General features: G+C 40.2%; 1 protein-coding gene across 2 annotated transcripts in view; it reads right to left on the bottom strand.

Moving 5' to 3' along the window:
* Positions 1 to 10,931, bottom strand: part of B3GNTL1 (UDP-GlcNAc:betaGal beta-1,3-N-acetylglucosaminyltransferase like 1) — a 104,063-nt gene extending 93,132 nt beyond the window's left edge. The window contains exons 1-4 of one of the 2 annotated variants that reach the window (XM_083874337.1): positions 10,680 to 10,931; positions 7,000 to 7,116; positions 6,788 to 6,884; positions 1,753 to 1,817 (exon numbers count right to left, since the gene is read on the bottom strand). In XM_083874337.1, coding sequence (XP_083730463.1) covers positions 1,753 to 1,817; positions 6,788 to 6,884; positions 7,000 to 7,116; positions 10,680 to 10,730 — 330 coding nt within the window. In that variant the 5' untranslated portion in view covers positions 10,731 to 10,931. Of the gene's footprint in view, positions 1 to 1,752; positions 1,818 to 6,784; positions 6,885 to 6,999; positions 7,117 to 10,679 lie in introns of both variants that reach the window. The other variant, XM_083874336.1, reaches the window with a different exon arrangement.
* Between the last annotated feature and the right edge of the window lie 14,827 nt (positions 10,932 to 25,758).

The following is a 25,758-nucleotide window of genomic DNA, read 5'->3' on the forward strand; positions in this document are numbered from 1 at the left end:
CAGCTATTATCACACAACTTTTACTAACTAGAGCCAAAACGATGAGCAATTTTTGGACTTGTAGTAGTTTCCACATCCATTTTATTTGCTCTGATCTGTTTTCAGCAAAAAGAATGGTAGTCACAAGGAGAGACAGTAGAAAGTACATTTAAGTAATGCCAGGCATTTAATATTTCTTTTGTAGCAAGATTAGGCTTCTGGTAATCCAGAATGCCTCTGTTCTGAAGAAACAGTAGAAATGCATAGAACAGAAAATCTTGGTAACTTCTCCTAAGTTTATCCACACTGTAAACCATAAAATTCTCAACTCACTTCAAGTAATTTTTGATAATATAATATATAGAATTCTGCTAATGATAATATTGCAGAAATACAGTACTATTACCAGTTATATTCCTTAATATTTGTAATCTGCTTCCTTGATGTTTTGTTTTCCAACAGAAATAACACAGCAGCAGGAAGATTATAATATATGGCAAATAACGAATCGAGAATTCTGAAGAATCACTATGAAAATATGAATTAACTTCATTTACCGAATTTGATTTTCTAGTTTACTGCTAATGATTTTCAAACAACTAGATCTGTCTGGATTGAAAAGAAATACTAACTCATAACCTACTTCAGTACATCATGCTATATATATTTGAGACAGAAGATATGAAGCTTCATGGGACAAGAGTAGATTAATTTCTCATTCATGTACTCGTGGACTCAAATAACTTCAGCCAGCTCAAGCACACACATTCCTCATCCTACAGACTCCCTAGAATGACCTATGCAATGTAGTATCTGTCCAAGCCTGGAATACCCAAACTTTGCAAATCATAAGTAAGTTCCTTTTCTTTTTTTTTTTTCTTTTTTTTTTCTCATTTTAGGTATGTAAACAGCCTCACTGACTAACAATACATCACAAAAATCACAACATTTTAACATACAAACAGAAAATAATTTCTCCCATTTAGTTGATAACACACTGTGGAGTTTGCAAACTGAAGGATTTCCCTAATTAAAACCTGAGAATGGCTGTAGCATTCACATACCTGCTCTCACAGCATTTTTTTAACAAGCACAGACAATCACAATATTCAGCTGAATCGTATCTGAAAACCTACCCTGTCAGCAGCCCGTTCATCCTGCACTACCCTAAGCCATAGTTCAGTTCCAATTCAGAGGGAAAAAATATCAATCTTCAGGTGAAATTACAGGAGATCAGTGAGCCTTGAAGGTCCTGCTCCTCTTGCCTGCTCCCAGCACACGGCCCCACTGTCTGCTCAGCTGGGCACCTTTGTGAAACCATTCCTGCATATTCAGCTGCACCAAGGGAGATCCTTATCTAGGGGTTAGTGAGCTGAATGGCTTCACAGCACATATCCAACAAAGGACAGGAAAAAAAAAATTCCAGTTGGAAGGTGAGACCTTTCCTATTTTACATCAAAAAGCCAGTAGATTAGCTCTTAGTTTCTCATCAATACAATTTTCTGAAGAATGTGGGAAAGAAAAATCCTTAAAACACCTAAATACCAACCTTGCCCAGCCCTGTTCACAACAGCTTGTGAAATCTGATATAATCAAAGAATGATGTAAGGCTTTCTACAGGTTGGAATACAACTTTACAGCCGTAAATAGTAACCAGCACATTTAACAACCAAACACCTTTAAGCAGCTTGTCTTTCAGCAAATCAACAACTCCATTAAAAAGGAATGGATTATATTGACAAAAGCAGGTTAGACAAAAAAGCATTAACTTACTGAATCCAGAAAGCAGAGATAGGTTCCTGAGCTCTGAACTACTGCTTGATTTTTAGAAAATCCAACTGTTGAGAAAGCAAAGACAAAAATACGGAGGAGTTTTTACTGTTGCATCTTTTAAAATGTTAATGAAGTGAGGAACAAATGAAAGAAAATACAAAAATCAGTATCACATAATGTACCAAATTTTTTCCATATTTAAGGCAAGGTAATTTGTGAATATTTAAATAGGATGCCTATGTCAGTCACCTTCTCTTAGTGAGTAGCAGAATTCTACAATCAAGTAGAATATGACTACTTTTGCCAGCCCTCCCCAAAGACATAATATGTAATGTGTATCTTATCACAAGAGGGCAGGTTTTATATCCAGAACCTCAGCTTTTAGAATCACAGAATGCTTTGGGCTGGAAGGGACCTTTAAAGGTCCAACCCCTTGCAAAGAGCAGATGCTGAAAACTCTTAGCTGTACATACATCTTTTAAGTCCTAAAAAATACCAGCAAATCATAAAAGAGGCAGAGAAGGACCAGAAACTGTTGTTCTTCCCATCAGAGTTCTCAGAAGGACTCAAAAAGTTCTGTTCCTTGGTGCTTGTGAAGTATAAAGTTTGCAAATACAAAATCTTCCTGTGCCATTTATGTAAAGGCATGTGTAATGCAGAGGGGAGACAAAGCAGGTTTATTTATTAGATACATACATGGAGCACAAAGGTGGCTCATTTATACCATAATATGTTGTATCATCAGTGAAGACCACACTGAAATGTCACCTCAGACAAATGACAATACTGGCACCCAGGGTGACCTCCCAACACTTGGTGAATCTTTTTACCAACACATTCATTTCAGGAAGCTGAACCAAAGAAGAAAATGTTTTTGTCAACTTAATTTCTGAAGCAGATGACTGTTCTGGAGGACCAAACAAGTGGCAGAACCAGAAAAATAGGAAGAAGCAGGAAGCCACAGTTGAAGGTAAGGATAGGGCTGCAGCAACCACTGAAATACTCCCACAAGGAGGGAATCCTTCCCTGGGATCACTTTTGGAGGCAGACAAGGTGTACCTGAGAACATCCTGACCTCTGAGTCCCTGCCCTGGGCAGAACTTAGAAAAGCCCACACTGTCTCCAGTGTTAGTCTGAAAAATGCTGGAAGGATTCCACTTGGTTACATACTTAACACTTAAGCTTTTTTTGGAGTATTTATGGAACCAAGTCAGGGAATCCAGCAAGATCACCCTGACCTGCAAAATAAACTTTGCGAAGACATGCAATACTGTAGGATTTTTACTCTTTAGGGGGAAAACTGGAAATGTAAAGCGAAAAAATCTCACCATGAAGTGGAGCAGAACAATTCTAAATAATATTATCTATAAAGTTTCTGATTTTGCATTTGAAAAAAAAAAAAAAAAGCAGAGTTCTGTAATTCTCTTATCTTTTTAAGTGTTACAAGTTTAAGTTTGCTCAGGAAACAGATTTAACTGGGCTCAAAGGTTCCCTTAGCTGTAATGCACGTGCTCCTTGGCTGTTTTGCTGAGCTGTCCAAGTACAGAAAAAGACTTATGACTGCATTTCTTACTGCCTCCAAGGAACATTATGTCAACTACCACCAGAACACGACTAATAAAAGCTCTTCCTTATAGCTGTGTTATTCTTTCTCATGTACTTTAATCCTCACCTTAACTTCTCTTCATTGTGGGCCTTTTGGATTTATTATTTTACAGGATGTTTACATGCTACCCTTTACAGACCTATGAATATCTAATCTCATCTATACAGTAACTCTCAGTCTCCTTCCTACTGGCAGTAAAAAAGCAGCTGGCAAAGACAGGAGCTGCCACAGCAGCAGAGCTGGATCCTGGCATGAGCAGTTTTAGTGGGAAACAACTGAGGCAAGTCAACAGGTCTGGACATGCCAAAGCAGCAAACCCCCAGTTCTGTGCAGGTCTCTAGTAAAGCAAGAGGTAAAAGAACAGCACAAAAAAAAAAGACAGAATTAAATTTGCCCAGCATCAAAAAAAAAAAAAAAAATCACTATCATCAGAAGCCACAGCAGCTGTAAAGTGGCCTGGACTTACATTTCAGTGCTGTCATTAACATACCCAAATATTTCAACAGCCTTCAGTGGATTGTAATGAATTACAAGGAATGAAAAATGTAAGAAAAGAGTGAAGAAGGCTTCAAGGCAACTACAAGACGGCAATTATATTACTCTATGAACTTTCTGAAGTATTTCAGATCTCATCTTCAAATCAACCACTTTAAATAAAATCACGAAATATCTAGTATTTGTTATGAGAAGGAGTTGAAAATATTTCTTGCTATGTTTAAGACAGAAACATCCTGAAGTTTTTCATATGCCAGATATCTTTTAGAGGAAAGAGAGAGAAGAAAATACACGTATTTTTTAAATTATTAAGAAGATAAATATAACTCCCCATGGAAAAAACTAGGTATTAAAAATTCTTTCACCACAACAAATTCTGCGTTTGGCATGAGTAAAAAAAATTCTTTAATATTACTCCACTGAACAAAATGAAATGTTTGTGCCAGGTCTCTGAGTTTTGTAAGGCCTGCTTACTTGGTGAAAAGAGCCTGTTGCCATGGTTACAGCCGTAAAAACTTAAGCCTCAGTGAGATATTAACATTCCTCACTCTTGGAAAGAAAAAGGTTTCCTTTTTTTAGGCAAGTGACCCTTTCTTTTTTCCTTGGTTCTCCCCCTTTCTTTTACATGTTAGAAAAGAATCAGAAATAAATCCTAATCTTGTGTAAATAGTTGAAGATGTGAAGCCTGACTAATACATTGTTTCTGTACCAAAGCATCTTCTTTTAAAGGCAGGACTCCTTCCAGTTGTACCTAGTCCTTAACAAAATGAAAGTAAATCACCAAAAGCAAACAAACGCTATGGATTTCAAGTAACCTGCTTCTAAAATTTAACAACCATGAAGTAAAGATGTCCTTGTTTTAATGGTGACCCTGAGAGTGTCTTCCACATGGATAAGCCTGGCTTTGTTTTTTAGCAGCACCATGCATTTCACACTATTATTTAAATAGTGCACAGCTGCCCCTCCCACCTGCAATTTATTAAGGATCTGTTCAGTCTCCAGCTACCCCAACACTGACAAATGCATGCTAAACCCAAAAATAATCTGACATATCCCTAATGGCACAATGGAATTCACAACTGGAACTCAGTTTTAGGTTCAGTTTCCTGAAGTGCAAAGGTGAACAGACATCAGAATTCTAAAATTTTTAAAAAAACCAACCCTCTTTGTGTGTTCTGGCAAACTAAAACCTAGTTTATACACAATTGATACAACACTCAAGTAGGAACAAGTCTTTAGACACAGAAATGTTTATAAAAATGGAAAATATGTTACACAACACAATGCTATTATCTAAAACATTATTAACTATGAGAATTAAAAACCTCTGGGATTATTCTTTGACTTAAGAAATTGTAACCTACTAAGTTTCTTGATCATCAACTACTAAAAGAAGTAAGTTTTGAAAGGAGACTGATCACTCAACAGTAGAGGGAAAAGAAAAAAGAAGAAAAAGTTACAGGATTATGAGTAATTCTTGACATTGCTCAACTCCAGCTGTATCAGTTGCCCAAAAGAGAAAAATTCCCTCTAAAAACCTTTCTGCCTTTCGTCATTACCAGCCCAATAGTTCTAATATTACAAGCTGCACTGTCAAAACAACACCAGTCCATGCTGGAGGTATTAAAATACTAAAAATATTTATAATAAGGATTATGCTGTGTTACTTCAGTACTGCTACGTCTGACAACTATTTAGAAACAGATGTAAAGCCTACAGTCAGGAGAAAGGACAGTAAATAAAGCCAGGGGCCTCTACCAGGTTGCAGATGAATTCAGTGCATAAACTCCCAATTTAATTGCATGTTTCAACAGGGGACGAAAATCAAACTTTCTGAAACAGAATTGAGCTTTTGCATAAGAAGATAATTTTGAGGAGACTGTAATAAGCCTGAGTTTGTTTCCACTTCCAACAGGACATGTAGTGAAGAAACTGTCCAAATTTTGTGTTACAGTGTTTCCAAAATGTGGCTTTTAAGACATAACTTCAAAGACACAAACTTAGAACAAACGTTTTAACAATTCCTACCTGTCTACTCTTTAAAACAAAGTCCAGAATGACAGAAACATTGGTTACACAGTTCCAGTCCAAAATGTGAGCACACTGTTCTTCCTTTGTCCTGCTGTTCTTCCTCAGAACACAGACGTGATCTTCCAACTTTACTGTCACTCAACAACAGCTTCTCCAAAAACCAACCGACTTTTATTTCTATTTTACATTTTAGGGAGATTTTGTGCCAAAGCCCCCTAAACATAAACCAACCAAAACAAGCAAAAGAAAATCTGTTTAAAGAGATTTGTTTGTAATCTCCTGCAGTGGATGTGACTCATATTAGCATGCAAATGAATAGGGGATTACATCATACACCTGTCTGACAGCTCACCAAACATTTTGGTTTAGCCCTCTGAGTGAACACTTGGGACTTTAGTGAGTTTTTAGCTTCTGAAACCTGTTTTGATTTGATCATTGAAGCAATTTCAAAAAGGTAATTATTTTCTATTTCAGGGTCTATTTCACTGCACTGAAAGATATGCATTTACTTTTAAAATCTTTATGTAAGAAATTTCTAATTTATTTTTTTCTTAAAATCCTGAAGATAAATCAGATATCAGAAAGCCACAATAAAATTGTACGCATTAATAACGTTGTGTACACTACAATTAAACAAAATTCTTTTGCTTTTGCAGAGTAGAGCACATAAGTGCTAAGCCAAGTTCTTCTTTCCTTGAACATATAAACAAATTCTACAGAGCCCAAAGCAACAGGGCCAAATTCAAACTGGAATGAGTTTTCAAACAGAGTTCTAGAAAACAAAGTGGCTTTTTTTTCCATTGCAGTGCAAATGGCTATGGAGACACTTTTCAAACTAAAAGCCAGAAGGTGCCTGCAGTAAGAATCAAACTCTCACAAAATCACTATTAAGCTACGTACCACCTCGAGGCTCAGAGGAATTGTTGCTCCCAATGATTACTGAAACACCAACTTCTTCCAACTTGATCTTCCATTTTTCAATTATTTCAGCTGAACCATCCTAGAAAAAGTAATGACACAGATGCAGCTATTTTCATTTGTATGGTGAAGCCAACCAAAAATTCTTGTTACAGATAAAATTTACTTGGACAGTATTTTAAAGGTTTGAAACGCACCTGACTGGCATCATTAAAAATTGACAGCTCCATGGTTCCTTTAAAATCTTGTTCCCAAACTGACTTTAAGCATTCATCCAACCAGCATTCACTGTTGTGAACAGGCACAATGATAGACTACAAAAAAACAAAGAAAGATGCACATCAGAAAGCATATTTTTTGCTTATTTACATAAATTTATTAAAAAGTAGCAGATCCTTCTGAAACTAACTTTCACCAAAAAATGCATCTTAAGAATATAAAAGTAAAGCAAAGAACCTTTATTTTTGTTACAAATATATTATTTGCTTTCTTCTCTATCAATTGTGTTTTTAAATTAAGTTCCACAAGATAGTTTTTGGTAGAAGTCCAAGGAAACAAGAGAGACCACTGAAGCAAACCCACAAATGAAACATCTCTAACACCACTCTAACCTGTTTCTAGAAATCCTGAATTTCTTAAGACACTCCTCACTTTTGTTTTCCATTAATACATCTTACTCACTGATTTCTCTTCAAGCCTAATTGGAGATGTTCATATATGCAGCTGGACCCTCGGGCTGCAGGCAAGCTTTTAAAAATTATTCCACCTACAACTGCTCTAAAGCACATTAGAGGTTGATCTGTGATGTAGTTCTGCACTCTGCCATTCCAGCTGCAGGCTTTCCTCCTACAGCCTCCCAAAGCAGGAAAATATACCTGAAATACTTTAAAATTGGTTAGAAACAAGAGAGGAGGGCTTTATCTGTTCAATAACTCATCACTGAGTTACTGAATCCCCCCAAATTCTTTCAGTGTCTCAAAACAGAACACATTTCTTTCACTGCATGCAAAGGCTTGAGAAATCAGCCCAGTGATCCACTGGCTGTATTTGCAAAGGGAGAGACCAAATTTGTACCTGTTAAAATCACTTAGAGAAGGGGAACTTAAGGGCATAAGTAACTCATAAAAAGTCTCATGGGACATTTCAAGAAGTGCCTGGAAACACAACCTAAACTCTTCATCATGTGGGATAACCACATGGCTGGAAGAAAGAGAGGATTTGTTCCCATTATGAGCAGGAGAGAATCCTAAGAAACAAAATACTGGGATACTGAAATTGAACTATTATTATTATTATTATTATATGAACACATGTATATTGTGTAAATACACACAGGTGCACACATTAGAAGGCAGATTTTTGGACACTGAGGGATGGACACACAGGTAGAACCCAGTCCTGTGTAGGATACAGTGATTAACAACATTTCACAGCCAAATAAAATAGTAAACATCTAAAATGAATGAACCTCCTGATTTTTGGCAGGATGATGGAACAGTTCTTTAAAAAAGTAGGACAAAAGCTCTCTAAAATTTTAAGCAAAGTAGGCCTTTGACTTGTGTTTTAGGGAGATTAATAAAATAGGGAGAAACAAACAAACAAAAAAGTGAAACTGATTACCCAGTAATTACAACATACTGATAAAAAAGATTATTCCAGAACTGTCTCAGATTAGTACTTTGAGACTAAAAAAAAGCAAAAATCTGAGATTCTGAAGTACTATATTCAATTTACTCAAGATTTTAATATTCTTTATATATGAACATGGCAATTAAAATATGACCCTACACACTCATACCAACCAATCTACCACACTCATTCAGGAAAAAAAAAAAAAAGTGTTACACAAATCTTCCAATGACAACATAAACTTGTGCAGTTTTGCACATCCAGAAAAATCAGTTATTTTTCAATTTGTTTTCTGATTCACTTAGTAAAAATTTGACTAAGCCATCACCAACAAGCTCGCCATTGGTTTGAAAACTGGAACTTCTTTGCCTTTTTTCCGTGGTGTACTCCTGTTTTAAGTCAGGGCAGCAGTGCAAAACAGCAAGATGATTTTTGACCTCGCTGTTTAGCTTGAACTGAAAGCAGAAAAAAGTACTTTAAGGGCAGCACATATAAAACAACCCATAAATGCCTGATGGCACTGAGGTGCTCTGAACAGAACTGCTTGTAATATATTAACATGCTCCTAAAGACTTTACTGTGAGCAAATTTTATTTCCATGGAACCAAGACCACCATATAGAACTGGAAACCTGCCAAACTAAGGCCCAGAGCTGAACTGCTGATGATACTTCTGTGTAAAACCTGAAAAATTAACAAATCCACACAAGTAATTGTACTTAGCAATAGGATTAATAGCTCAGAGTATTGCTGATGTTGTACACTAGAGTTTTCTTAGGTTCTACTATTCTTGCTCAGCTCACTGTTTTTCTGTGTTTAGTTTTAGTTCGAGGATAAATCAGAAATCTGGACTTTTGTTTCTCCCTCGTTCATTACTAGATTTGTACCCTGGCTTAGGAATTGCAATTGGGAAGTTATAAATTTGCTTTTAATCTCATGTGACTGTATCAGAATAATTCAATCTCCTCGGACCATTTAAAGAGGGGAAAACCATGAACCAGGGCACTACTTCACTTACGGGTGCAGCCTCATAGCAAAAACAGCAGCTGGTAGTAACCTCCAGAAACTGTGTCTGCTTCTTCTGTCCCAAAATAAGATCAGCTACAGCTCTGCCATTGCTGACAAACCCTCTCTCCAAGGATAAACACCAGCCTTGCCAAGGCACTCACTAAAAGCAGGAATAAGGGAGACCCAGAATGATTTTCCCAGTGTCCTTTTGCCACAGCTTATGCCAACTTCTACTTCCCAACCCCAGCACAGATGAATATTCTAGTCCTTCATCCCTTCCTGTATTTCAAGACTGCTACCAAAACAGTGAACTACAGAGAGTGTAAAGCTCTCTCAAAGTAATTTTAAGTATTTGGGACATAAATTGCAAACAACTAATGTGCTTTTGGCATTACAAACCATCTGAGTGACAATCTGAGTGACCTGAGTCAGAATTACCACCTCATTAGCTGAGGCTGATTTACAGCAGCATCCAACACAGAGGAGCCTCATGGCCTGTGAGCCAAATATGACTCTTAAAACACAGCGATGAATCAAACCTGGACTTGAGCACTGTGACACTACTTGGATTTCCCTGAACTCCACACATTCTAGATGAGTATACGTTTCTATATTTTTATATCTCCATTTATATAGCTACATAGGCAGAGATGGAGATAAATGTGTGTTTAATTTTACGTGTTTAATTTATACATAAGCGCACATATAAAAATTATATATATTATATAATATACACACACACGATATAGAAATTTTATATTTATATATTGTACATACATTATCATATATATTATCAGATAAAATATACACAGAGCATATATATGTATACATATATATACACACGCACATATATATACATATATACACACATATATACATATACACATATATACATATATATACACATATACACATACATATACACATATATATATACATATATATACATATATATACACACACACATATACACATACACATACATATATATGTAGACACACACAGGTACGGGAAATTACAAAAGCAGGAAGTGTTGTAGGAAGATTTTACGGCTTTCACTGCCAGCCCCGTGTACCCGGCGGCGCCGAGGCTGCAGGACGCGGCGGCACCGGGCCCTCCGGGACAGCCTTCCCGGGCCGGCCCCGGCCCCGGCCCCGGCCCCGGCCCCGACCGAGCCCCGCCGTGTCCGCACCGGGCACAGCCGGCCCTGGCCCCGCGGCCCGGCCCCGCCTGTCACGTACCACCTGCACGGGGGGCCCGGGGCTCCCGCCGCCTGTCCCCGGCTCCACCATCGCCACCGCCCCTCGGGGAGGAGCGGGAGGAACAACCACAGAGACGGAGGCGAGAGCGGCCGGAAGAGGCTCCGCTGGCGGCGGCAGCCGGGCCCCGGTCCCGGCCCCGGTCTAGGTCTCGGCCCCGGCCCATGAGGAGATCGCGGGCCCATGAGGGGATCGCCATCCCCGGCCCATGAGGGGATCCCCGAGGATGTCTTCCTCGGCTGTGGAGACATTCGTACGGAGTATCAGGCGTATGATTTTCGTATGAAAAACTAGTGTCCACAAAAAAGACAGAGGACTCCTGCATCTTTATTCGAATTAAAGGGAGAGAGGCCACCGGGGCGCACGCCCGCGGGGTTTTCTCTCTCTCGGGGTGTCGAAGGACGCGGCCTCCTTTTATCCAAACTCCCGGCTGCGTGTTGCCCTCCTCCTTTCCCAGTGCTGAGCTACTAGGAAGGTACAGCCTTCCCGAACCGCCTACCACATATTCCCCTCCTTTAAGCGTGTTATTTTCACCAAAACTTCAGAAGTTCAGGCTTGTGCCGACCCATTTGTCTGTTTCAGGAATGAAGCTGTCTGGGCTCTGTAGCAAACCTGCAGCTTGAAGTTAATAGAGACAGGAACATCCATTTCCAAGACATCGAATTGTTTGTTAAGACATTAGCACTCATCTTCTCTCTCACATTGATTCAATAGATGCTACCTGCGCTTCCCCACCTGTTCTCTAAGCTCAGTCCTGTAAATTTCAGTGTTACAATGCTTTTTCAAAGTTATTTCCCACACTGAGGTATGACGGCAGGTAGTAGCCTGCTTGAACTGAAATTTGTGGAAACTGAGACAAATTTTTCGTTTTGTAGTTGGTCATCGTACATAGTCCTGAAGAATGATAATGCCAATGTTCTCTAATCTCTCCAGTCTGGGCTTTTCCTGGTCTGAACGACTGTGTTCAGTGCTTTTTTAATAAAAAAGTTTCTGATAAACTTTTAAAAAGGGCAAATTCCTGGTGGTAATGATGCCATTATCATAGAACCATGAAATGGAAAGAGGTTGGAATGGAATGGAACAGAATGGACCTTGAAGATGATCTAGTTCCACCCCTGCCATGGGCAGGGACACGCTCCACTATCCCAGGGTACTCCAAGCCCCGTCCAGCCTGGCCTTGGACACGTCTATGGATGGGGCAGCCACAGCTTCTCTGGGCAACCTGTGCCAGGGCCTCCCCACCTTCACAGTAAAAAATTTGTTCCTGATATCTAACCTGAATTTCCCCTCTTTCAACTTGTGTCCATTACTCCTTGTCCAGTCACTGCAATTCCTGACAAAGAGTCCCTCTCCAAATTCCTTGTAGGCCCCTTTGGATACTGAAAGGCCTTTCAAAATATACTGGAAATTATTATTGATCATTTATTGACTGCAATTATGGTTGTGCAACCACTTACTCCTTTGAAAGTATTCACAGCTAAACGGGATTGCAGCACCAGGCCCTGTACAACAACCTATTCATAATTTCTAAAATTTGCACAAAGCAATCTTTGTTCAGCAAAATCCTGAGATTATCCCTTGTTTATTTGAAGAGCCTGTTAAACAGCCAGACAATTCAAGGAGCAAACAGAGCAGAGTTATCTTAAAATGTTGGTTGGCACACAAATGGGAGAACTGAGGAGGTGAGGAGGATAGCCAAGCAGTAATTCACCCTTGGAATCTATTTCATATTATCTGCACAGCTTCTCACCGTCCAGCCTGAGTTTAATCTCTCCATGAACAGCACTGTTAAATATGATCATTCCTGTTTCTGGCGACAAAGGCTGCTGGCACTGTTATGTTGCCTGTGTGCCTTACTTTATCTAAGAAAGTGTAGCAGAGTATTGCTTTACTCACCCTAAACCAAACAAAAGTCCTAGTCAGGGACAGCGCCTGATTAAGCAAAGCAAAATGCAGAGCAAAGCCCTTGCTGCCTTCCCTGTGGAAAATACAGAACCAGTCAGACCCACCAGAAATGTTTTCTAAGTTATATTATGTTGCTGACCACAGAGAGTAATTAAATACAAACTTCTGCTTAGAATGTGATTTTTGTTTGGGGTGGGTTTGGAAAGACATTTAAAGGCCCACAAGCATGTGGAACCTATTCAGTGGGATTGTCAGGGCAACCTAGGCAACTAACATCTATTGTGAGAGTTCTTACCTACTGGCTTTTGAAATTCCAGCAGGCATTTCTGTGTCCTGGGGCAACTTGGGAAATTAAATAGTTTCCAAAATATAGTCAACTGTTTTACTGCCTGTTCCGCTTTCATGTGGGTCAGAATGGAAAGAGATCTCCCAACACTGTCGCAACAAACTCATTAAGAAGCAAGAAAAGATGGTTTGGTCCTAGTTCTATTTCCAACTGCTCTACGTTAAAGATTTTTCACAGTGGTGGGGGGCAGCTCACAAAGAAGTCCTCATAGCTAAAAGCATTGCAAACTCAGACATTTCTCATCAAATTAATGCTTTGCTTTTATTTCTGACAAAATAATCTTTTGAGGAGTATTACTGTGAACCTAAGACTTGCAATTTCTGGAGGCTTTAGCTCCCAAATAGAAATTTCCCTCATCTTAATGGAAAAACAGTATCTAGAAAGTTGGTTTTGTTTTTTTTTACATTTAACTGTCATTTCTAAAATGATACAGACTCACAGTATGAACAACATGGACCTATAGACTTGTGAGGGCAAACCTCAGCTGATTTCACTGGAGTTTAAAAGAAGAAAAAGCAAGACTGCTTGTGCAGGCTATCAGGGGGATATCAAGGCCAAGTAGTCTTGGGTTTAGTTTCTTTTTGAAAAGCTCAAACAGTAATTGGGGTGGTGAAAATGCATCTGTACAAACCATTCTGTTGTGTTGTGGAGCATGTGGGCAACTTAACTTAGTTGTATCTTTATTGGAAAAACAAAATGAATGAGTATAGAGTGTTCTTTTAACACATTTGTCACTGAAGTTACAGGCTCTAGTACTGAAGTATTTCCAGAACACACTATGTTGAAAGGATCATTCAACAGAATAGGTAAAAAATTCAGCTCAGAGCAAATTTTGAAACCACTTCTATTTAAAGAATGCTTTGAGCTTCCAGAAATGCTCTGTTATTTTCATAAAATGTCGCAGCTGAGTGGCAAGAGAAGAGGGGGGCAATATTTCTCATTACAGTACAAAACAGCAGAAGGGGACTGGAGAAGCTCATCTAGTCCTGACATCCTGACACAAGATCAACTCACTAACACCTACTGGTCTATGAGGCTTCATAACAGGCTCAGCCACTCTATTGCAGTCCTTGCTATATTTGCCCATAGGAAGAATTTCTTAATATACAGCTTAGATATTGCAGCATTTTCCAAGCCCCCTGAAATTTGGCCAGCTAAGATATTTTCCCTCTGGCTAAAAGATGCAGACTTCTGTGATCTCCCCAGTTTCAGAGCTGATGAGACTGAGCCTATAGCACAACTTATCCCTTTTATACAGATGCTTTTTGCTCTCTCTCTCTCTCTCCCTCCCTCCATGGTGTTCAGCTCCCAAGATACAGCTCCTCACTTAGAATCCTCTGTTAGTAACAGCATTTTAATATTTTACCTTAGGCAAGAATTATCCTACTTTGCTCTTATCTTAGTAGATTTGGCACTTTGTCTGCATTTTAGACCAAATATGAGGAGTTTTGCTGGGCTATTAAAAAGAATAAAGAAAACAAGGCCCTTACCACCCTACCCTGCTTTGTTGCAGGCCTAAAAAAAGATTTCATAAGCAAACACCCTGACTAAATACTAACAAGGAGGCCAGTAACCTGCCCAAAGATAAAGACTAGAATCTCTTAGAAAAGACACAGGCCCCCATCCCTTCAGCCTGTGTCTCCACCCTGAGAGGCTGCTCAGCCCCCTCCTCCAGGGGTCCCCTGATAGCCCTGTCCCAATGGCTTTATCCCCTGCAGCTGTGTGCCTTCTCAGCTGCTTTCTTGCTAATGCTTCTCTTAACCCTTTCTTTGCCTGGGAAGGCTTGCAAATTCCATCACAAATCCTTTAGTCCTTCCCCAGCCCGGACGCATAAAATCCCTTTATGAATTTGTGATTTTCTGAATTTGCAAATTGCTGTTGAGTTTCCCTCCCATCCCACGCTCTTGTTTAGGTTATGGACATCTGATTTGTTGAGTGATGTTTTAGACCTTTGTTAATTCTCCTGGCTCTGTTCTGGATGCTCTCTGGGCACTTTGCATCTCTGCTGGAGGATAAGCCCCAGCACCAGTCCTGGAGCTCCTGCTGGGGCTGGACCAGAGCAGGATTACTTCCCATGTCTTGCAAGCCATACTCCTGTTTGCACAGCTTAGTGCAGTGTTTGCCTTTTTCACAATGGCTTGACACTGTTAACTCCTAATCAGCTTGTGATCTATTATATCCCCTAGATCTTTTTCTGCATGAAGGAAACACTATTTTAGCAGTTTTATTCCAGTCAGCCACATGAGAAGAAAATGACTGAAGTAGTGTGAGTGAGATTATCTTCTTTGCGCTTCAATACCAGGATTGTTTACTGGTTTCCAATTAGTTACATGTGTACACCCTGTTAAGGGAGTTGCACAAGGGCTGCTAATGCCTTCCTTTGGCCTTCAGAGCATTTATTACTAGCAGGGACTAGTACCTAATAGTTATTTGGACCAATTTCCCTGTGTACTCAAGACTTCAAATGCTCAGCTGAAATTACAGGCCTAATTGCTCTTGCAATTTAGACATATTGAGTTTGGGTAACCTCACTGAAAAATGCTGTTGCTCCTTTGAGGAGAAATGTTGTGTGATACATTTCTTTCTCTGAAACATTAGCTGTCCTCAGAAAGGATGTTGCTTGTTTCTTCTTTCTTCTTTTCAAATGAGTCAACCTGAAGAAGCCGGTGGTTGTTTTCACGAGGTGGCAAATACCACAAATATTCTGTTAGCCAGTGTACTGGACTTGGGTACCTTTGTGGGTAAACTAGAAAGATCCAATTCATTTCAGTACCTGCCCACACCTCCAAACATACACTCTCCTTGACCACAAGTCATGCCACCCTCTGTGTGGTTCCACATCCTCCCCTCAGACTGCTGGCCCACAGCAGTGTGATGTTGTGCAGGTTCCCTGTTCTGCTTGTTCCCTGTTCTGCTCAAGCCATTCTCCTCGCTGCTCCAGCTCAGGCTTTTGAGTATATCTTTATATTTAGTATGATTTTGTGGCATTAAGACTGCAGGAGATGAGGCAGTGACGAGTGAGAGGCACAGTTCTTCCAAAGAACTGATGCAGATTAGTGCATTTTTTTTTCTTTGCCAAGGGCTTTAATATTTGAGCAATATTATGCAAAGTTAGATTTTAATTTAATTTTAACAATCTTTTCCTAAAGGAAGGATTCTAAATAATTCAGTATTTTTAAAATAGAGTAAAAGAACCAAATTTACTTTTTAGCCTGTGAAATCTCCTGGAGGATCCAGGGATAGGCATGTGATTATAGTCTTACCACTTCAGTTAATACAGTTTGGGTTTGCTATATACAAACCAATCTGAAACTCAGTAAAGTAATAAAGGCATTTTCCTTACGTACCCAAAAAAAGCTTTATAAGTAAGTTATTTGGAGGGAAAAGGTCTTGTTTACAAAGATAACAAGATTCAGATAATGGAAAGAGATAAAGGATAGCCTTGAATTCCCATTTTCCTCTGTGCCACCAGTGATAACCTTTGAGAATCAATGCTTCTACGTGAAGAAGAGTAAACCTTTGAGTGTTCAGTTTAGTTCCTTTGTTTTTCAAAACCATGCCTGTTTGATCTTCTTGAAGACTGAAATGTTAAACGCTTTCAAAACCAAGTTATTCTGAAGAGCTGAGGAAAGTAGGTGGAATTGTATATTCTCCAAAGATTAACTGTTAGGTTCATACTATCTACAGACAGAATTTTGTTGAACTTCAGTACCTTTGGGAGTTTAAACTTCTTTGTATATAAGTACAGGAAGCATCTGACATTTTAAGATGGGAAAGTGCTTAAAGAAATAAATCATTTCCCTCCAAAGGAATGTATACACAACAGGAACTGGGATGTCTATAATATGAGATCCACAGACAATGTATTGGATGCACATCTTTATGTGATGCACAGGAAGAGAAATGAGTAACATTTGAATTATGAATTAGCCAAAGGCATCTGAAGAAAAGATACAAGACTTGTATAGCTCTAGAGAATACAGCAACATTTACTTCATATGTCTTCATTGAAAACAGACTTCTATAGGTTCTTTAAATCTTTATACTGCCCCATAAAAGACATTTTATTATGTCTTATTATATCTTTTTAATATCATCCTTAAAATACTAACCTACTCTGAAAAGTGTTTCTTAAAGAACAGTTTATTGTGAGTAATTCAGTTTCAGTTTTATTTAATTTTCAAGCCAAGACTTCTGCATTTTCCTGTAAATGCCAGTTCATACAGTCACCCTGGGTTATGAAATTAAAAGTTTTCAGGTTCATGCATCTTCAGTAAAACAGATTTAACAGCTTAATTAAAGCTAATAATAGTGCTGATAATAGAAAAGGCAGTAGAGAGAGCAGCTCCCTTACAGCTGTACTGGCTGTGTGTCGTAAAAGAGTAGCAAAGATGTAATTCTTGTTGGAAAATTGACCAGATGTGAGCAGAGCAGAGACAGGAAACTCTTCCCTTTCAGTGAAAAAATGTTACTCCATCTTTATATTCTTTCTTTGTTGAATGTGACTCTTCTCAAGGCCAGGAGGGCCTTTGAACAGCCTGAGAAATGTGGTGCTAACCTGAGGACGTGCACCTCTCTGAGGAGAGGAGCCAATGAGCTGTGCAAATGGTATCAGTGATGGTTTGTTATTGTCTTATCCAGCAGTGCCCGCAGCTCCGGGGCAGTGGGAAGGGCAGGGCCACAGCCCCGGTGGGATCATCTGTCACACGGGGACTCGAGGTGGGGACATGCTGTGTCGGGCCACTGAGCCCAGCTGAGGGAAGGGTGGGCTGCCCTGGGGAGCAGGAGGCAGTGACTCCACCAGCCCCTTGGAACTGCTCAGCTCTGCTCCTTCTCCCTGGGTTCAGGGGAGCTGAGGAGGAGCCCTGGCTTTGTGCAGCATTAGGGACTGATAGGGGCTGCCAGCAGTGGGACCTGGCAGTGAAAGTAAAGGACTTCAGCAAATCTGTCTGTACAATGATCTTTTCAAAGGACATTATCAGGTCACAATAATTTTGTATTAATAAACTGATAATTGTGTCAAGTTTAGAGGGGGTTTTAGGTGAGATTATGACATCTGTGACATTACATTTGGCTATCAAAACTGTTTTAGGAGCAGATCTATGGAGACTACATTGCTGTGCTAGCAGGATATAAGAGATGACAGTAAATTATTTCATTGTGAAGAGGCTCCCTGGTAACGTCATCCTGATGCCATTAGAGCCTGCAATAAACCACCATGCACAAAAGACTCTGCATCTCCCTCTCTGTGACAAAATCTTTACTCATCTACTTCTTATTCTTTCTGTAATAAACCCAGATACTGAACTTCCATCTAAACTTTCCCTTCCCAAATAAGGTACTATTTTTTTTTTTTTTACCACAAGAGAAAGAAATTTAATTTCACCAGCTGGGAAGTCAAGATCCTCATTTTGACTTCAAGTGAAAACAACTAAAAATATCTTTTTGCTAACATTGCTGCTTGTGCTCTGCCCAGTCCTGTGCCCGTTAAGAAAGAATTCAAAGATATCCAAGTGTCCAGCTCTGCTGAGAGCATTGGCCTAGAAGCAAACCCTGCAGGTATTTAAATACTGGGATATCTCTGTATGCTAAAGGGAAGTTTCATTTTGTTTTAAAACCTCCAACCGTAGAAAGTTGTGTTTGTCAGTGCTCTCATCTTGGATTCTCAGATTATTTATGCAGCTGACAACCCATGTGGCTGTTGTGGTTATTATGCACGTAAACTTGAACTTTGACATTTCATCCTGTTGCAGAGCTTGGTATGTGCATTCCTTTATCTTCCCACCATCCCTGCAGTTGCTGTTCATTATTGTCAGTGCTTATTAGTTAGAAAAGTCCATTCCACTTTGTTTGGGCCAATTAACTGGTGAAGAGAGCAGCTCTTGGAGGCTCCCCACTAACTGTGTATCACCAGCTATCATCCACTAATTTATTAAATAAACCTGAGCTCTGCTGCACTTTTCAAAGAAGGGGATTCTTGTTTCTTAGTTGATCAACTTAAAAAAACTCTTCAGACTTTTGAATATTTCACTCTTTTATGACAAAGGGAAAAACAGACATTGTGTAGCAAATTAAATGAGAGCTGTTGTAGTATTTATTGTCATAATTACTTTATATTCTTTTTCATGTGTTTAGGGTAGTGTCTTCCTAAAAAACAGGGAAGAAGAATACCAGGAGAGGAAACAGTCCTTGTGCTGCTTCAATATTGTGACCTGCAGCCTGTCTGAAAGCATAACAAAGCCTTGATTGTGCAAGTGCCCAGCTGATCCAACAAGCAATGAATGAGTGAGCAATGGTCAACAAGGAGGAGTGGATATCACAGAGGGCAATTCAAAAAGGTTGTAGTGCTGTGAAGTGAGAGAGGCATGAAATTAAATAGAACTAGAGATAAATAGATCGTCAACCATTTGGGTTAGTTCTACCTTTTTTTTTCCTTTTGTTTTTTTCCTTGAAATGGTTCAGCATAGAAAAAAATGTGACTATAAATGGGAAAGAAATGTCTTCCAGTATTGAAGAAAATAATCTCATTCTTTCAGTCTAAATGAATGATAATTTAAAACCAGCATCTGATCTAAATATGAATGAGATCTCCAGGAATCTGCTTGGGTCACATGTCAGGTAGTGCAAGACAAGTTGAGTTAGGGAAGTATAGACTGTCAGATCCTCATGTCCATCCAAGCATTTGAATCTATGTAAGGCCCAACCAGACTTGTCAGCATGAGAGAGGATGAGAAAATCTGACATGTTACAGGAGACCTCCTCCAGTTCTTCTTGGGAGCACAGGATTCAGCAGTAGGGAGGATTCCCTTTCCTTCAAAGTCTTACAATGGTCATTTTACTCTCGAATGGATTCAATTGGATTTTCAGTCAAAATTCTGCATGAGAAAGCAGAAGATACATAGACTAAGCATATGATCAACATATGACCAACATAGCAGAAGCCAGATTTGATACTTAGGTACTGCTTCAAGGACTTCTTTTAAAAGCATTAAATATAAAAGAGTTTAGGTGACCATGACATCTTCTAAAAATTTTTAGGATCTATTTTGGCTTGATGATGTTTCTGAGTAAAAGCACTTCCTAATTTGCTAGTCATTACTGCTAGTTTTGTTAGATCATTTTAGATCTCAGGGCTTGTCACTGTCCTTGGGACTTTTCAAATTAAGATTTTTAGCCTCAACAAGGCCTCTTGCCACACCTTCAAGCTTTCATGTTGTTTTGCTTTTGTCACTGATCTCACAACAAGGAATTGGCAGAGTACCATGAATTTGTGTCAATGCATTTTCAAAGTTCCTTATCAACTAATTTCAGCATCATAGTATAGACAAATTATTTTCAGAAGGTCATGGATGGAGCTGAGAGAGGACTTTGGCAGGGAACCTAACTTTCCTTTTCCTGAGTCCACTACTTAATCAGGGGAGCATCTCTGGTCAGATTTGCTGGCACCTAAATGAGAGTGTAATCTGACCTAATGAAGCCATGATAGTCAACACATGCTTTGAACCAAAGAAAAAGGAAATAAATTAGAGCCTCTTTCAGCAGAGTTTACAAAACTGAGAGAGTCTCATTTGAGCTTTGAGTTTCTTTTGAGGAGTTTTCTTGCTTCTGGTGCTAAAAGAAGGGAGGGGGTGAAGCTGGGTCTTTTATCCCCTGCAGATACATCTGCCCTGCAAATACTGCCACAAAGCAGCACAAAGGACCCTGCTTTGTGGAGCAGCACGGATCTCATTTCATCCTCAGATCCATTGTTTTTCCTTAAGCAAATATGTAATAATGTCAGAATTTATGGATTAGTTATACAATCCCTGATCTGCTTTAACCAGAGTTAGTGCTGTTCCTCCCAGAATGCTGCTGACAGGGTCACTGTGCAGACAGACAGACAGACAGACAGACTCGGTATCTGCAGAGGGCTCTTTGCATTTTTTTTGTTAATGCTGCAATATTTGGTAAGACATCACTCTTTTAGTGAGTGCTTGAATTTAAGAAGGAATGAAAATGCTTGTGCTGTTAACAACAATTGGACAAACCTTGCTGCCCTTTTCCAACAAAAACTGTCATTGAATTTAGGGGTGAAATTTGGCTTGTAAAAACCAAATCTGCCTCATGGGAATTTGTCAGCTCTAAAAAAATCCCTGTCATCAGATCTGAGGTTGATCTGGTCTCTGAAAAGACCTGCTGCTGAAAATTAAGTGTGAAATTTGACAATTATTAAGTTGAATTATTTACCTTGTTACTTCATCACATCTGCAAAAATATTCCCTCTCCTTCTGGTAACCTAACAATGAATACACAGTGCACAGTTATTTTTTCACAATTTGTAGGAGAGTTGCATTAAAATGCGTGTCAGTGTCTATTTCTTGACAGGCATGTAGCAAGCAACACTGCAAATGTTTGTTTATCCTGGCAGGGGCTGGATTTGTTTAGTGTAACTTGCACAAGTTTTGTCCAAATTCTGAAGCAGAAAGGAAAATATATTCTTGTTTTCAGATCAGTGTTACAAATATTCTCTTCAGCTTTGTTTTTATTAAGAGAAGTGACTGCTAATGGATTTGGAGCTGTGTCCTCTGCTTTCATATTCTCCCTCCATGTACTGAAATTTGCTGAATACTTTTGAAGAACTGATTGCACAGGCTGAGCCTACAGGTTGCAGAGTGGAGATGGGCTGGATGAGCTGAAGAAAATGAAAAATTAAGCCAGCCAAGAGATATGCATCATGATTAATATCAGCTTCACTAGTGGCATAAAATATGTTTTCTAAAACAGGAAATTAATGTTTATTAAGTGGTAGAAATAAACAACTGGTGCTCTTGAAGAGTCCTCAGACTAAACGCTGTTTTCTGAGTACTTCTTGGCAGACATTTTAAATACCTAGGCTATTGTGAAATGAAAAGAAAACACTAATTCTTGTGGATGAAATGCACAGGACTATCCCCAAAATAACAATATGCTGAGGCCTCTTCAGAGGTTTTTGGTTTTGACTTTAGCTTTATCCAGACTCAGGCATGCAAGCAGGAGTCACTGCCTGCACCCCAGAGGGGTCTCTGGGCTTAGGTACTAAATCCTCTGCCTGGGTCCCCAGTCCTGAGCCAGCCTTGCTGTGTGGGATGGGCATGAGCTGTTTCTTAGCCATCTTTTGTTCTTTGTGTTACCTTTTTGATCCTCTCAATAGGCTGCTTGGGTCCAGACATCATTCCCTTCATTGCTTTTGAGTTTGATGTGCAAAGAGTAAAATGCAAAATCCTGTCTGCACAGGCTGGGTTGCTTAACAGTTCAAGGTGTTGGGAGCAGGGAAATGGTGAGAGAAAAGCACCCAAACCATTGCTACCATGATGCTGTGGCCTGTGGCTTGATCCAAACCAAGCTGTGTGGTTTGGGAGACTGGTCCTTAATATGGCCAAGCCGTGGGTTTAGCACTATCACATAGCATAGGTTTAATCTTTACTCCACCTTAGATCTCTTGGCCCAAAATATGCCTTGCTCAGCCTCCTCAGTCGCTGTATTTTACCTGGCTGAGGTATTTAAATCAGGAGTAGTGTAGCCAGGAGTGCAGTCTTGCTCTGCAGCCGGCAGGGAGAGGCAGAGATGGCCTGGCCTGGGCTGAGTTACCCCATCTTGCAGAGGGGCTTTGCCCTGGGGACAGGGCAGGACAGCACACCTGACCTCCCTGCTCAAAGGCTGCTGTTAGAACTGTGTCTTACCCTGCTTCATACCTTGGAGATCAAAATAAAGACCTTGAAGAGAAAGGGAAATTTATTATTTTATTAAAAAATAGAAGTTACACATTGGCCACACATTTGATTTGCCTCAAATGTTGAAGCTTTCTTGGGAATCCTTGCCTGCAGTGGTTCATCCCTGTTTGCACAGTGCTGTGCAGAGAGGTCCCTCAGGTGTAACTCTAGGTACACCTACTGGTTTGGCCACATCACAAGTCTGGGCATCTCTGCCCTTTATTTATTTATTTATTTATTTTACTGTTGCATCTTCTAAGTAGCCTGTCCAAATAATGATTTAAGGATTTTTTAAATTATTATTCCCAAAGTTTTCTGTTTATCTGGCAATTAAGTACCTGACAATAATTAAGTAGGTATCTGACAATAATTAAGTAGGTATCTGACAATAAAGTACCTCAGTCTGTCTTTCCTGCCTATGGCAAAATCCATTGATTTGGGTGGGAGCTGGTTGGGATCCCAATGCAAACGTCCAGAGGCGGAAGCCGGATTGTGTGTGCAGCACGAGCTGCCAGTTCAGTGGGAGCTGTTTGTGTCAGAGCTGCCTGTGTGTGTCCAAGGCAGAGGGGCAGCTCTGCTCCCCGCCCCCTCTTCCCACTCTTCTTTAATGCTGCCTCAGTCTTAAAAATGCAATCTTGAAATGAACACGGTTTCATCAGAAATGCTGCTGTCCTGCAGCTGGATTGCAGGCATGCCCTAACACCAGCTTCTTTTAGGAAAGATTTACTTATTTTTTTTAAATGTCTGTCGTTTTTTGGTCGCATTCCAAAGGTCAAAACTTTTCCCTTCAAAACAAAACAAGAAAAGCAAGATGTGAGTAGTAGTGGTTTAGGTGTAGTAGGAATTGTGCTCAGATATTAGTGCTAAAGAAGTAAGCAGGAATGAGCAGGAGGGTGCAATTATGGATGATTGTATTTTCTTTACTGATTTTAATTTCATGAGAGCAAGGAACACGGTCTCCCCTCACCACACACAAAGGTTTCCCACTGTCCATTCAGCTGCTGAACCTCTCCCTGTTTTGTTACTCTGCTCACTCTTGTCTGTCCAGTGGATTTACCTTACAAATTCTTTTTATTTCCTATTGCTCCTGTATTCATTGTCTATTGTGCTCTCTGTGGCTTGTTTGAATCCTTAGACCACTCTCTTTCCCTCCTGCTTTGCCATGCATGCTGTTTAGCTATGGCTTTGCCTTTCCAGAAAATACCCTGCTTCTCCTCCTTCCCCCTCCTCCTTCAAAGTCTCAGATTTCCCTTGCTGGCAGGCAGCGAGGGGCTGCACACCAGGCACCAGCCCTTGGGTCTGCTCTGTAACCACAGGACCTGATTCCCCTCCTGCAAACTGAGTAGTGTGACAATAAATCAGCTGAGAGGGGGCTGCTTGGAAGTTGCAAAACAGGGACACGTAGTGAAACCAACACATGGCTGGGCAGTGACCAGCGCAGCCCTCGAGGAGTTCACAGTTCTCCCCTGTATATTCCCTTGGGGACTGCAAGGCTGAGTGAGACCTTTCAACAGATTAGCTCTGCCACACTGTTTAAAGCAGCTTTGAATGTTCAGCTGAGATGTGCTTAACCCCAAATCCAGCATCTGAAAGTGCCCTTCCTGTGCCTTCCAGCTGGGTCCCAACTTGGCAGGGGGGGTTTGTCCCTAATAAAGTAAACACAGCCGTGCTTTGATGAAAATTTGAATCCAGACCTGAGCTTGAGCCCATCTGTAATCACTACTTGATTTTGCTTTCCTTAAATCTGCACTTTTGAGTACTGAGGAAAATGAGTCATCTCTCCTTCAATAAGTTCTCCTCCTGCAGACGCCTGCTCTTTAAAATCCTTAAAAGTCCTTTAAAATCGCTGTTGTTTGTGCCCGGGTTGGTAGCCGTGACAAGTAAATATTTAAAGTGAATTTAGAAGGAAGTGTCTGAAGTGACTGTGTAGAGTCTCATCTTTGAGTTGCTCCTTGAGGAAAGCAGTGGAGCTTTATTGGGGTTTAAGTGTTTGAGTGTAGGGAGCTGTTTCCAGAACCTGTATCTCCAGTCCTGCCACATTAGGTCAGAGTAGTTACTCAGTGACTTCTGTTTTCAGAGGAGTGTGAAGCCTTTGCTGCAGAAGATTTATGTTTCCATTCGACATTATACAATATTTTCCTCCCAAGATTTCAGTGAAGTTCTGCTCTTTCTGAATTGTAAATGAAAAAAAAAAAATAAAATTACTGTTCAGAATGTTCTCTCTTGAAAAGATGTTTGCTTTTCACAGCTCAAACAGAAAACAGCTCAGTGCATCCAAAAGCTGCCTCACCCTTTGAGCGTGTTCCCAGATCTCAGCCAAGAGCACTACTATGGAATAGCTGTGAGTAGCCGGAAGAGCATTGTAGGGATTGAGATGCAAATGAGCAAACCAAGCAGCCCCCTTCCCTGCAGAGGTTCCCTATCTCCTGCTGCCCCTCACTTTTGAACTGGGGGAGGCTTAACCTGGGCTTTGCTCCGCAGCCACGATCCCTGGCTCTGCACCCACAGTCCTTGGCTCTGCAGCCACCAGCCCGGGCTTTGCTCACTTGTAAGGCTCAGCAGCTTGGGTAGGATGAAAACTGTGTCAGCATCAGGAAGGCGTAGAGGACAGGAGGGGCTTTCAAACTCCCCATGTTGCCATTACTTTTCTGGGTCCCGAGAACTAAATGCCACCGCTTTTTCTGAGTTAAAAGGGGGGGAATAAAAGCCAGAGGTAGTAGCCACTGCAAAACAGCACACTCTGTTCCCCATCTTAAAAGTTCACAGTTTTCAGGCAGTTTCAAAAGTTCCAGAGAGTAATGTGAGCTGCCTGGGCACTTGTTTGTTTTATCAAATGCAGGGAGTTCGAATATTGCAAAGGAAATCAGATACAGTAGGTGGGGGGCATTGCAGAGCGTTGCACATATAAACACTCTGAGGAATAAAGCAATACGGTGTTTTCTCTGTATGCTTTTCTTTCCAGTGTGAGGGAAGGAAGCAAAAACATTCTAACAAAACCTCCTTCTAAAGAAATAATCAAGGCACGAAGCTCTAAAGCCTGTATCACTGCACATGACTGGGAGAAAAAAGCATTTTGCATTAT

The sequence above is a fragment of the Zosterops lateralis genome (assembly GCF_965231275.1).
Source record: "Zosterops lateralis genome assembly, chromosome: 18".
Taxonomy (NCBI): Eukaryota; Metazoa; Chordata; class Aves; order Passeriformes; family Zosteropidae; genus Zosterops; species Zosterops lateralis.